Here is a 13,973-nt window from a genome sequence, read left to right on the forward strand (position 1 = left end):
TATTTATTTATTTATTTATTTATTTATTTATTTGTGTGTATGTGTGAAGCCATGAACTATTATTTTTTTCATGTGTGTGAAACATGTTAGGATATCTAACTGATTTCAACAAAATTAATTGTGATTGCAGGATCCGCATCCAAAAAATTTAAAAGATTCACACATGCACCAGTTCTACTGGTTTCAAGCACACTAGTGGTTCGCAAGACTAACAGAGGAAGCAAAAGAGTTGCTACATGTGATGCATTTTTTACAATTCTTCAAGATCACACCATAGAACATCAGTCGCCCCTTCTTAAAGGTCGTTATGCAGTTCTAAAATTTGGCAACTAACATATTTTATTTCAAAGATTTTGATATGACCATTATGTTGGAGGACATGGCACAAATCACCAGATTGAAATGTCGTATGGAGCCAGTGAGTGGACATCGATAGGGAGATAGCAAGCAATTGTGTGATATTCATTTCAAAGTGAAGATGGATGTATTCGACAGAAAAATGATTAAGTTGTTATAGTTGATAAACCTTTTTTACCCCAGAAAAGGGGGGAGGGCAAGAAGGATAAGCGCTAGTAGAAAGTCGATCAATGAATCATACGTGTAGTTTTTGCAAGACCAGGATCGTGTCGATCAATATGCATGGTAAGCAACATCACTTGCACACCTGTATGCAAGTTTGAGTAGCGCGATGAGTGAAAGAAAAAACATGGCTAGGATGTTGGTGTTGTTGGAGGTATTTATTTTTTCATTGTACAATAGGACTTATGATTTATACTCGAACATTATGTAACAATGTTGATATACTATACTGTGTATTAATCCTTTTGTTAATCCTTACTGATTTGGATGGGAGCATATAACCATAATAAGGCCTCCAATGTGTGACTCTCTACATGGATTTTCATGTGTTGCGGTATTTTGTCGATCACGCATCAAAGAAATGATTGATGGAATATTGATGGGTCATCACATGGGATGTGCCAAGTTTACAAAATTGGTGTGCAAGCCAAATAAGAAAGAGGTAAGTTTTGTTGATGATTTTTCCTACGTTCTAAAACATAATTCGATATACGACTAACTATGAATTATTTGAGCTTATGCAGGTAAAGTCGTGTCCCTATAAAGACACGACAACAGATGAGGAAAATGTCAAAGGGGTTAAGGGGGCGAAGGATACCACGAAGATGAATATTTGGTTACACAACATGAATGAAGTTGATAGCCAAATGGCCAACCAAATCATCCAGTAGTTTGGGTTTGCTCAATAACCCCGTCTTCCTTGCACCATATCGAAATTCGTCTTGCTGCAAACAAAGGATCGAACAAACGATTACCCCTCTTTGAAGTTAAAGAGTAGCACAACTACGGCAAAGACATAAGCTTTTCATCTATTGTACGTGTCACCGATGATAAGGATGTAGTTGTTGTATCCCAACAGGTTACAGTCTCAAGCTTGCTTTCTCAAAAACGCAAATAAAATCAACAAAGAGCTATGCATATAAGGCATCTATAACAACAGTGATTGCAAAACCTTCAATTGTTTTATATTTGTTGAGCGCAAATTGTATGTTTTCATATAAACAACATTCAGATTCATTGTATTTTTTCGGGTTGTAAATTTGTACAATGTTTTGTAATTATAAATTTGTTAAAATTTAGTTGTAATTGAGATTGATTGTATGTTTGTAAATGATTCTATAATTTTTAGTTGAGCATGTTTTAATTATATAAATGATATGTTTTGTATGGATTGAGAAAGTTTTGATTATGAAAAAATAAAGTATGCAACAAATACATACAAAAAAAGTACACAACAAATATTTACGAAAAAAAGAAGTTTGCAATAAATATATGTGAAAACAGAAAGTCTGAAAACAAATATATGCGAAAAAATGAAGTCTGCAACAAAAGCTAGAAATTCGCAACAAATATATGCTAAAAGAGGAAGTCTGTAACAAATATATGTGAAAAAAAGAAGTCCACAATAAATATATACGGACTTCCTTTTATCACATATATTTGTTTTAGACTCTTTTTCGCATATATTTGTTGTGCACTTTCCTTTTTTGCATATATTTGTTGCACGCTTCTTTTTTTCTCATATATTTGTTGTGGGCTTCATTTTTTTGCATATATTTATTGTAAGAACTTTTTTTTGCATATATTTGTTATGGACTTTTTGTTTGCATATATTTATTGCCAACTTCCTTTTTTCGCATATATTTGTTGCAGACTTCATTTTTTCAAACTCAAACTTATTCAATTCATATAGAACATATCATTTACAGAATCAAAACTTGTTCAATTGAAAATTACATAATCATTTACAAAATCAATTGTGAATTTACATTCATTATTCAAATTCATACAAAATCAACTATGAATTTATATATCATATCAAACTATGAATATATATAAATTTAAACTTGCAATTCTACTATGAATTTATATTCACAATTCAAATTCATGCAAAATCAAATATGAATTTACAAAAATATCAAACTTTTAATTAATCTCATACAAAAACTCATAATTTACAGGTTGTGTTTTAACATTATATTTATACAAATTATAGTTTTATATCGACATTTCAAAATAAATTCATTGCAAGTATCCACAATTCAGCTATCGCAACCTTATCAGTTGGCACCTCACTGTTTGATGGGTCCTTCGTACCATTGTCGTTCTGCTATAGTTCATCCTTCTCTTTGGCACCCTCCAAAGTCTTTTTCTTTTGGTGTTCATAGAATTTTATCATACGCTAGCGAGACTTTGTCATAGTTTTCTGAAAAAAAGGTTATTAGCAAACAACTAATTGTAGATTACATCCCAAAGAAGTGAAGAGAACATGAGATATAAACAGATACTTGCATGAAGTTCAATTCTCAGTTTATGGCCAAGTACTTCATATACGTGAGGACAAATATACCACAATCAAACCTGTAACAATCGTATACCAAGCAATAACAAGCATTAAGAACTTGTACATGTACGAAACACATGAAAAAAGTTAACAGGCATATGCAAAGAAATTACCTATTTTTTGTTCTGGAATACCCTCTATGACTTGTTGGCAACTCAAACATCTTGAGATAAACCTTGTAAAAAGAAACAATGATAATGTCATATAAATCCATAAAATATACTATAAAGTTATTTGGAATCTACTAAAACTACCTACTTGGCGATCTCCTGCTTCATTCTATTCCACCAATACCTCCTCTGCAAGTCCTAAAACATCTTAGTGCTACCCGGATATATAGTGTACTTGGCTCTATGAGCCTCCTCCAACAACTCTTCCTTCAATTTGGGATCGTTGGGAACCCAAATATGCTCTTTCATCCATATACTCCCATCTTCTTTCTGCTTAAAGGATGAATGCTTCAACTGAACAAGAGCCTGCAATCTCTCACACTGGGGGTCTTCCTTATGAGCTTCGATGATCTGTGTGATGAGATCAGAGTAAATGGTCACACTGGACAATTGAATCACTCCTGTATCAACTGCAAAGGGCTACCAAGCCACAAAATCTTTCAACAATTTTCACCCTGCTCCCAATAAGCTGGTCAAAATGCTTCTTGTCTTTCTACTGAGTGCATCAGCTACCACATTGGCCTTCCCTAGATGGTAAGAGATAGAAAAATCATAGTCCTTGATGAACTCCAACCACCTTTGTTGTCTCATGTTGAGTTCCTTTTATGAGAACAAGTATTTCATATTCTTATGATATGAGAATACTTCAAATTTCTCTGGGTACAAATAGTGGTGCCATATCTTCAATGTGAAGACAACTGCCACCAACTCTAGATCATGGATGGGGTAATTTCTTTCATAAATCTTAAGCTAATGAGACACGTACACAATAACCTTATCATGCTGCATAAGAATACATCATAAGCTAGTGCCTGAGGCATCGATGTAAACCACAAAACCTTCGCTGCCAGACAACAGAACCAAAACTGGGCTTGATGTGAGCTTTCTATTTAGAGTCTTAAAGCTCTCCTCATACATGGCGTCCCACTAAAACTTGTTTTCCTTCCTCAGAAGCTTGGTCATCTACATAGCTTTTCGTGAGAAGTCTTAGATAAAACATTTGTAATAGCCCGCTAATCTAAGAAAACTCTGGATGTTACAGATGTTCTTTGGTTGCTCCCAATGTAAGACTGCATTCACCTTCAAGATCATCCAAAATTTATCTATGAAAAATAAAATTTTACAAATTTGTTATGTCGAAATAACGGTTAGAAAGATTCAATTACCTTAACAAGGTTTACGACAACTTCATCCTTTGAGATCACATGACCCAAAAACATAACCTTCTTGAGCCAAAACTCACACTTAAAGAACTTGATATACAGTTGTTGTTCTTTGAGTGTACTGAGTACAATCCTCAAGTGATCCCGGTGTTGTTCCTTACTCTCAGAGTATACCAAAATATCGTCTATAAAAATAATAATGAAAGAATCAAGGTTGGGACGAAACACTAGATTCATCAAATCCATGAACGTGATCGAGGCATTCGTAAGCCTGAATGACATCACCACAAACTCGTAGTATCCATATATCATTTGAAAAGTTGTCTTCTGGATATCATCATCCTTCACTCATAGCTGATGATAACAGGAACGAAGATCGATCTTCAAAAATATTTTTGCTTTGCGCAATTGGTCGAAAAAATCCTCGATTCTGGGCGACAGGTGCTTATTCTTAATGGTAGCTTGGTTGAGCAAAAGGTAGTCTATGCACAACCTCATCGAACCATCTTTCTTCTTAACAAATTAAATTGGTGCTCCCCAAGGCAAAACACTGAGGCTAACAAATCTGCGATCCACCAACTCCTGCAACTGCTTCTTGAGTTCTTCTAACTTACCTGATGTCATACGATATGGTGCTTTGAAAACCGATGTTGTCTCGAGCAACAAGTCGATATTGAACTCTACCTCTCTAATTGGTGAAAGTCCTGGCAGATCTTTAAGAAAAACATCTGAAAACTCCTTGACTATCTTGAGGTCTTTTATCAATGGAATATCAGGCTCTGTCCCAACAAAAAATGTGGTGTGTCTTCTATCCAAACATATTTGAGCCTTCACTACAAAGATGATACAACCACACAAAGTAGGTCTGGATATCCTGAACTCAATCTCTCAGACATCGGGTCTCAAAATCACAACCTTCCATTCTCGATACAAAATACTGGCATAATGCTCGAACAACCAGTCCATTCCCAATATGACATCATAATCTTTTATATCGAGTAGGACTAGGTTGGCAGGTAAGACTGGCCCCTGCAACTCTATACTTACATCTCGAATATGAGAAACACACACAAAAGTATTTCTAACTAGGGTACAAACATCAAGAGCAAAGATAAGTGGTTTTATTGGCAAGCCCAACTGATTAGCACAAACTACCGAAACAAATGAATAAGTTGACCCACTATCGAAAAGGACTAAAGTGGCTTGTCCAGCCACAAGAATCGTACCTTGGACCAAGTCATTTGACTGTAACTGATTGGTTGTAGCGGTGTATATACATCTTGCTACCTAGTTCTGGGGCTAAGCCCTCCCATGTTGTTGTCGCTCCTCACCACCTTGGTTCCTGTAGCAGTCTCGAGCAAAGTGACCTCTCTTGCCATAGTAGTATCAGACGGTGGTCTCACTAGGGCATGTCGATCCACTGTGCACCATGTTGTAATTTTGACACCTTTGCCTGAATCTCTGCTATGGCAGTTATTGTTGACCTCTCTCTGCCTGTTGCTTCTGCCTCTTGGCAGGAAGAACAAACTTCTTTTCACCTGTAGGATACTATCTGCAATGATCTTGAATCTTCGTGGGTGGTTGCATGAACGATTTCTTCTTTCCTTTCTCCCACCCTGCTGACAAGGTTGTGGCAGCCTTGATCACATCAACGAAGGTCACAACATGTTGGTCATGACCCGATACCTAAGACCATCTTTCAAACCCTTGACGAACTTAGTTGCCCTAGCATCATCATCCATAAATAGTGTGGGGTAGTACCTCTCCAGACTCCTGAATTTGGTAGTGTAGTCTACCAAACTCGTACTCTCATGCTCGAGTTCCAAAAATTTTTGTTGCTTCCTAATCCTAGCATGCTCAGGGAAGTAGGTCTCCGAGAATGCTTCTCAAAAAGCTTGCCATAGAATGTCAGTCACTCTTGCAAATCTCATAGTGTGAGTAGTATCCCACCACTTTCTGGCATCGTCGTTCAAGTGATAGGTACAAAAATATGTCTATCTATCATCGGGGACAGGCATAACTCGAAAAACTCACTCAATCTCCTCGAGCCAAATCTCTATCACTTCGAGAATAGCTTTCCTCGTAAAGATAAGTAGTTCCAACTTAAGGAACTTCTCATATATCACTAGCCCTGGGTTCGGATTCTGATGTATTACCTGCACAGGAGGAACTTGGCAGTTCTGGTTTTGTACCGGTGTCTGAATAGCCTGACAAGTATTCTGAAGAGTTTTCATGACAAAACCCCTCTACGTCCGCCACTCATCACTGGAGTTGGTCTCATTGGAAATATTTTCACTAGAAGTATTCTCACGATGAGCCATCTATAATTAATTAATCATACTTAGCTATAGTGCATGACATTAAATTTAAATATTTTTTATTTTATATTATTCTCATAATAACCACATATTTAAATATTTTTTCATGCAACCACACAGTTTTAATGAAACATACTTACAGTGAAATGCTAGATTGCTAGAAGGCTATGAACCAATGACTTTCGATCCTTAGGCTCTGATACCAACTGTAACAACCTAACAGATTTCAACCCAAAAATACCAAGAATTTTTTTTTTCAAAGTTGATAAATTTTTTATTTTCTTTTTCTTTTCCAATATGTAATAATGCAATAGTCTCACTAATAGATATGTTCCAACCGTACAAAGTACTAGATGACCCGCTTGAGCGTAAGTGAGAGTATGTCTTAGCCTCCTAGTACCAGATCTAATACGGAACTACCATTAACAAATATGATTGAACCATTACATAGAAAAAATTATTTAATTTAAGTATTTCATCATTGGTATTGCCTTAACCAAAATAAACTCTAAGAAGTTAGTCTGCGCATTCACTAGCATTTAATAGCTCCTTAGAACATAGTTCGAGAATAAAGCGTTCAAGTGACAAAATCCTTATACCATTATTTATGTGAGTAAATACTCAAAAAAAGATTGATTTAAAATCAATTTAATATGATGAATTTTTTGTTAAACTTTCTAGACACATTACATTTAAAAATATTGTCATTCAATCACTCATAAGAGAAATTAATTAAAATATAAAATAGCCTCATTTAATATAAACTATTCAAGCAATTATTCAAAAATAGACAATTAAATAATCAAAAGAGTGTTAAATTAAAATCAGACAAGTAGCCCCTGGGATCTCAAAAATATTAGTCACTTACAACCTCCTCCAGCATCCTATATTCGCTCCACATATCACATATTACCTAAAAAATAATTTATTTTGAAAGCATGAGACTTTGAAGAGTCTCAGTAAGATTCACACAGCTAATGCAAAATACAATACATAAAGCTTGCATAATATGCATCAATCACAAAAGAACAGCATTCAACATTTAATAAGCAGATAAATAACTAAACAATAAAGTCCATGCATCCATGATTCTAAGAATGTACAAAAGCATGGTATAACAATTTTAAGCATACATAATTGCATTCTAATTAAAATCAAGACATTCAGTAATATGCATGAATCCATATAATCATATGAGCATAAATAAAAAGTATAAAAAAATAAAATAAGCAAGTATTTTAAGTTTCACTTGATTACCAAAAGCCTATTGGTTATACGTAGGAACACTATGAAACAGACTAGACTACTCGGGTGTTTATTATGCTATATATTTTAGTTTGTCGAGTAGCTGACTGAGTCATTCTTCCATGAGCGGAGTCTGGCTGTGAGAAGTAGTGGCATGGTCAGAGAGAATCTACTAGAGAGCATGGCTTTGTGCCACACGATAATCATGATCACTCACTTTTACAGAAGTCTCATAGACGTGCCCACCTAGGATATAAGAGATAGTCATGGTTTCCCTAAATTCTTTAGGTTGGAGGATCGTCGAGGCATTGCCCCGCGTAGCATAATAAGAAAGAAAAGGCTCAAAGAGATTCATACCTCCTACCATCTCTAAGGTAGACTACAAATCATTCTAGTTCAGCATACCTCGGTAAAGGCATACCCAAAAATCCTGCTCAGTGTTATCTTATTAATTAGGTCATAGGTAAATGCATCTACTATTTAGGCTAGTGCATTGCCCTTACTGTTCTCTCTTTGGAACCATAAATTATTATTTTATTGAGCACCTAAGTGCCCATGCAAGCCTGTGAAATTTCTTTCATCTTGCATGTATTTCATAAATACTATATCTCAAGCATAACATGTAAATATTTTATTTAACAATTTATTCATGTAGTATCACATAATTTCAATAAATAAGAATCAGCATGCATCATTATCATAATTATAAATCAATCTATGAATCACATTTCTAAATCACTGTCAAATTATTTAGGCCTCGTTGCTAGAGTAGCTTGAAACTGCACCACTAAAACATGTTTTGTCAAATCACAATGCAATCAACATGTCCATATTCACTTTTCACATAATTTGCAAATACAGTCATGCTCATGCTCAATTTATCATAAAAATAAACACATTTAAGTTGTCACATGTAGATTTAATCAGGAATATCGAATACAATTTGTGTATGAGCATATTTCTCAGAAATAAGGCATCCTTACACCAAAACCATAACTTACCACATGTGATCAAACTCACATCTATCTCTATTATAAATATTTATATCAAATTTGATATAATTCAAAACTGAATTTATAAAAAGTTTAAATAAAACATCAAAACATAATTAAAATCATAAACTCGATTTTCCCGATAAGAGCTCCCATAAACCGTTACTGAGCAAATCGACATGACTCTGATTAATGTTTTTATTTTATAGTAATTCAAATCATATCAAACCTGATTAAAATATCCATGATAATATATCAAATCAACAATTCTACTGCAACTAACCCATAACCAAGTCAATTTTCTCAGTCCAGACCCCTATAAGCTCAAATCAGAAAGGCTTATATATTTTTAATTATTTTCAATTGTAGCCATGTTTAATCAATGTAAATACACATAACTTAATTCAGTTCATGTTATATATTAACTTGGAAAAATTATATCTCAACAATATATGCATTTAAAAGAATCAAATTCCAAAAAAGTGCCAAAAACCCTAAATCAAATTTTGAGAAATTTAAGGGTTTGATTCTCTCATATGCAAACCATTAAATCTTTATTAATTCAAGCATGCATTTAGATATTTAACAAGCTAAACATGTTGAACATAATCATATACGTAAAAATAATCTCACTTGATTTGCATAACAATCAAGCTTTGACAATACCTTTCAATTATAACTTGCATAAATTCTAATTTAGATCTTTCTAAATGTTTAGCCATTTATTTATGATTTAATAGGATTTCTTAACAGTGATAATATGCATAATATAACATAAAAATAATAAAACCACATGATTCAAACATGTTACTAATTAATCACAAGCACAAAGGAAATTTGGAACCCTAATGTCATGTTTTTATAAAATCTACTAGAAATAATAGATCGCATATAAAATTACCATATTTTTACTATGTTGCATGTACCTATCAAGAATATAACCCAACAAATTGAATTAAAAAATAATTAAAAAATTTTATGAAACTCTGTTCTGATAGAGTTTCAATCCAAAATCGGTAAACATTAAAGATTTTCCTGAAATTTATATAAAACATTTTTGACAAAACCCTTTTTATAAAATATTCAAAGTGATTTTGCTTAGGCGTTTATACCAACAGTTTATACCTTATCAAAAATAAGTCAAAACAATCCCTTAACCAGAGCCTAAAACTGAAGCTTTATTAGCACAAACATTTCTCCGTTAATACAAATACAAATCAGGTAAAGCATGATTCATGATTTTCGATCAAGATTAAGGTACCCACGGGAGCAAAAGTCACAATTCGAACTAAAGTCAAAAAATACACATGATAATTGTAGTATAAGCTTACCAATGAAAAGAAAACTGCAACCTTTAAAATTGGTCAAGATAAGATTAAGTCTCGCTCTGATACCATGTAAAAATAATAAAAGACAGAAATGGATAAAAATAAAATAGAAATTAGGATTGTAGAAAATAACAATACATTTGCATGGTTCGGCCAAAAGCCTACTACATTCAGAGAAAAAGTTCCAGCTAATCTTATGCAACCTGTCACTCACATAGTGTGTCATCCAGACAGAGATTTTATCTACAAGAAATATGAAAAATAGTCGACATAAGATGAGGATCAATTATTAATAGTTTAAATCTATCAAATTTGGGTTGAATTCATTTAGTCATAGATACCAACTGAAGCCGAATAAATGGATTCAGATTCCATAAGATATTTGGCATGAATCCACACGAACTACATTCTTAACCAGAAGTATTGCATTATAACATTGTACTATGGAAACTGATTATCTCAAGAAATTTCTCCCCTAAAATGCCAATGCTATTTTTCAAGCATGCTGAGCGATGGACTAATTAATGTCAGGGAAAGACCACATTTGTGGGTTGACAAACTTAATTTTCACATAATGGGAAGTTGAAATCATATGAAAATTAAGTTTCTCATTCCCGAGAACTTCCCATTATGTGAAAATTAAGTTTATCAACCCACTTGAAATTAAACAAATACATACAAATAAAAATAAAAAGTAAAAGATGTAGAAATGAAAAAAGGAATCTGCCAGTTACATTTCAGTCATAATCTTTGACAAGGCTACGAGAAGACCAGAAACCATCCATCAAACTGATGGAACTGAAACACGCATCATGAGAGAGAAAACAAGCATAAAAATCCTATTTATGTCTACAATTTCTTCCTTGAAGTACAACCATGGGAACGACCATCCCTGTTATGTGAAAACCATCTAAGAATTCCCAATCCTAAGAAAAAACAGAAGACTCTTAGAAGAGCTTCATTCTTGTACAAAAATAAAAAAACAAAAAAAACGAAGATAAAATTACCATGACTACGTCAGATGAAATATACAACCACCAATCCTATGCCTAACAACCACCGCCACCACCCACCATCATCAGTCGCACTCCTCACTTCGACCTCTTTCCTGCAGTAGCCTTCCTCGTCGTCATCGTCTTTGGCTTTGTTGCCGTCTTCACGCTCTTTGGCTTCTTCACATTCACCGCCTTTGAAGCGGCCGGCTTCTTCACCGGCTTCTTCAGCGAGGGCTTGGCAGATGTCTTTGCCACCTTAGCAGAGGGCTTTGAACTGGCCGACTTCCTCGCCACCACTAATTTCTTCACAGTGGCGCTCTTTGGCTTGGGCTTTGTTGCAACAGCAGCCTTCGGCTTCGGCTTGGATGCACTAGCAGCCTTCACCTTCGGCTTGGGCTTGGGCTTCGGCTTTGCTGCAGTAGGTTTAGGCTTCGCCGGAGATTTGGACGCCTTTGGCTTCGTAGCAGCAGCGGGCTTCGTAGGAGCAGCGGGCTTCGTAGAGGGCTTATCCTTGGCAGGAATCTTGTAAGAAGCCTTAACCTTCGAGAGTTTGCCCTGCGCGACCAACTTCTTCAGCTGAACCAGCAACACCTTGCGGAAATTGGAAGGCAATTGGTCCTTTCGCTTGTCCTCAAGGAACTTCGAAATTGCATACTGGCTCGTTCCCTTGCGATCCTTTCTTGCTTCGATTGCTTCAATGATCATCTGAAGAATCCCCACAAAGACAACAATAATCAGCAACAGATCAAAACAGAAGGAACTCCCAACCATAGCAATTGATAGGAAACGAATAGATGTAGTATCCCCAAAATAAGCAATGATTGAAGAAATCAACCAGAATGGAAAATGGGCATCTCAATAAATTATAACCATTGAAATAGATCAAACATCATGATGGTTATCTCCCAAATCTTACAGAAAGAAGCAGTATGAAATCTCTAGAAACTGCACAGCGCACGAAGGTAGACGGAGAAATGGAACGAAACAGAACATGGTATCTCTAAAACTAACATAAAACAAAGAAATTTAACGAAACAAAAGATGGGTGTCTCTTAGAAACTAACCGAAAGCAAGGAAATCTACCAAAACAGAAGATGAATAACTAAAACTAGCAAAAACACAATAAAAATCGATTAAACGGCAACAGAAAACAGAATGAACAGAAGAAATGGGTCAAACAGAACATGATCTCTAAAAGCAAGCAGAAAACAATGAAATCAACTGAAACAGAAGACTGGTATCTCCAAAAACTAGCAGAGAACAAAAGAAATCAACTAAACCAGAACATGGGCATCTGAGAACTAAACGAAAACAGGAAGAAATGGATGAAAAATCAAAGATAAAACTACTGAACAAACATAAGCTACAAAAATATACCAAATTCGAAAATGGGTATGCAATACCTCATAATATGGAGGGTGAGAAGGAGGAGACTTAGGGCCCTTCTTGGGTTTGGACTCCTTGGGAGCAGCGGGCTTCTTCGCCCTCGTAGGTTTGGGCTTCTCCTCTGCTGGAGGAGGAGCAGAGTCAGTGGGCGCAGACGCTACGTTGGTGTCTTCAGCAGCAGGAGCCATTTTGGAAGAAAATTGGCAGGAAAGAAAAAAAATCGGTGAACAGACGCACAATCTCAGAGAACAAAAGGAGATATTAAGTGGTGTTGATGGACGAAGACGCGTGGTGCTTATATACCATACGGGAATGGGAACGGTAGACAAAAGGAGTATTCTGATTGGTCGAGAGCCGCTTCACTCGGATTTTCTCCCATTGAAATTTTGAATATGGGCCTTCCGATTTGGCGCTATCGACGGTCCTCAGTGGTCCAACCTTGGGAGGTCTTAATGGGACGGGGCGTGGGGGGCTGGTTTAGGTGTGTTTCTCAACCCTCTTTAGTTGGCTATAACTTGGGCTTCCCTTGCTCAATTTGCTTGAAATTTTCACTGGTGTTTAACTTAGGACCTTGGCTTTCCAATGAGTGCTTGATCGCTTGGTTTGGTTCAAGGGTTGGAGAGATATGTGGTGCGAAAGCTACATTGGTATGGAAGAACATCTTTCGGATACCTGTAGAGGTTTCGAGTCTTTTGATCCCAGAATTCAGCATTTTGATCGCTGCCGATGATCTTTGATGATGGAGGATTAGTTTTTCAATGACCATGATGGAAAAAATCATAAATGTGGTTGGATTTTGATTGATAGATTTGTGCTTGAATGTGGCAGAGGTTGCACATGTTTTTTGGTTGTGATAATTAGATGATTAAAAAGATGAAATTTCTTTTGAGAACTTTGGTGAGTTATATGGATTTGGATAGTTTCTTGCATGTTTTCAGTCATTGTATATCTTCCAAGAGAATCTAGGATAAATCTCTAGAGTTTTCATCTTATGAAACAAGGAAATAGTTGCATATAGTGGATATGGTACATTTTACTATGAATTTAAGCTAATTAATTTATAAATCATTCTTTTTCTTGTACAATTATACTTAATTGCTCACTTTCAATAAAATAAAATTCTTGAGACTTATACTAAGTTCTCCTTAACCTTCTCAAGCTATTTAATAAATTACATATATAGGTACACTTATGTTAATAGGTGTCATATTATTAACACAATGTATTGTAAAGGGCATTATATCAACTTGTTTTTTCTTTAAATGTCTTATTCAACCCAACATTTTGAGAATCTGTATAATTGTATGTTATTAGAACCCCTCAATAAAGTTCATCATCATGAAGATGATAGCTTAGAAGGAAAAATTAAAGAATCAAATGCTTTAAATAACTTTCTTTCAAGAATTCTCATATGATAAAACCCATTAAGAGCCTATTTACTTCAAGATATATT

At 35.1% G+C, this 13,973-nt stretch overlaps 1 protein-coding gene across 2 annotated transcripts; it reads right to left on the reverse strand.

The window, feature by feature from the left end:
• Positions 1-10,849: 10,849 nt before the first annotated feature.
• LOC149831533 (uncharacterized) lies at positions 10,850-12,788 on the reverse strand. 2 transcript variants are annotated; one of them, XM_090012114.1, is made up of 4 exons: positions 12,538-12,788; positions 11,519-11,839; positions 11,147-11,482; positions 10,850-11,065 (listed from the first exon to the last, which is right to left on the reverse strand). In XM_090012114.1, the coding sequence occupies exons 1-3, from the start codon at positions 12,706-12,708 to the stop codon at positions 11,231-11,233; spliced, it is 744 nt and encodes a 247-aa protein (XP_089868240.1). In that variant the 5' UTR covers positions 12,709-12,788; the 3' UTR covers positions 10,850-11,065; positions 11,147-11,230. The 2 variants fall into 2 exon arrangements, with proteins under 2 accessions (XP_089868240.1, XP_089868239.1); XM_090012113.1 differs by having other exon boundaries at positions 11,147-11,839.
• Positions 12,789-13,973: the final 1,185 nt, after the last annotated feature.

This window comes from Nuphar pumila, chromosome 7 (genome assembly GCF_984573655.1).
Source record: "Nuphar pumila chromosome 7, dmNupPumi1.hap1.1, whole genome shotgun sequence".
Lineage (NCBI taxonomy): Eukaryota > Viridiplantae > Streptophyta > Magnoliopsida > Nymphaeales > Nymphaeaceae > Nuphar > Nuphar pumila.

Coding starts and splice junctions, on each gene's coding strand:
- LOC149831533 (XM_090012113.1), bottom strand. CDS start 12,708: ATGGCTCCTGCTGCTGAAGACACCAACGTAGCGTCTGCGCCCACTGAC. Junction 11,840..12,537: donor CTCACCCTCCATATTATGAG/GTATTGCATACC, acceptor GGGATTCTTCAG/ATGATCATTGAAGCAATCGA.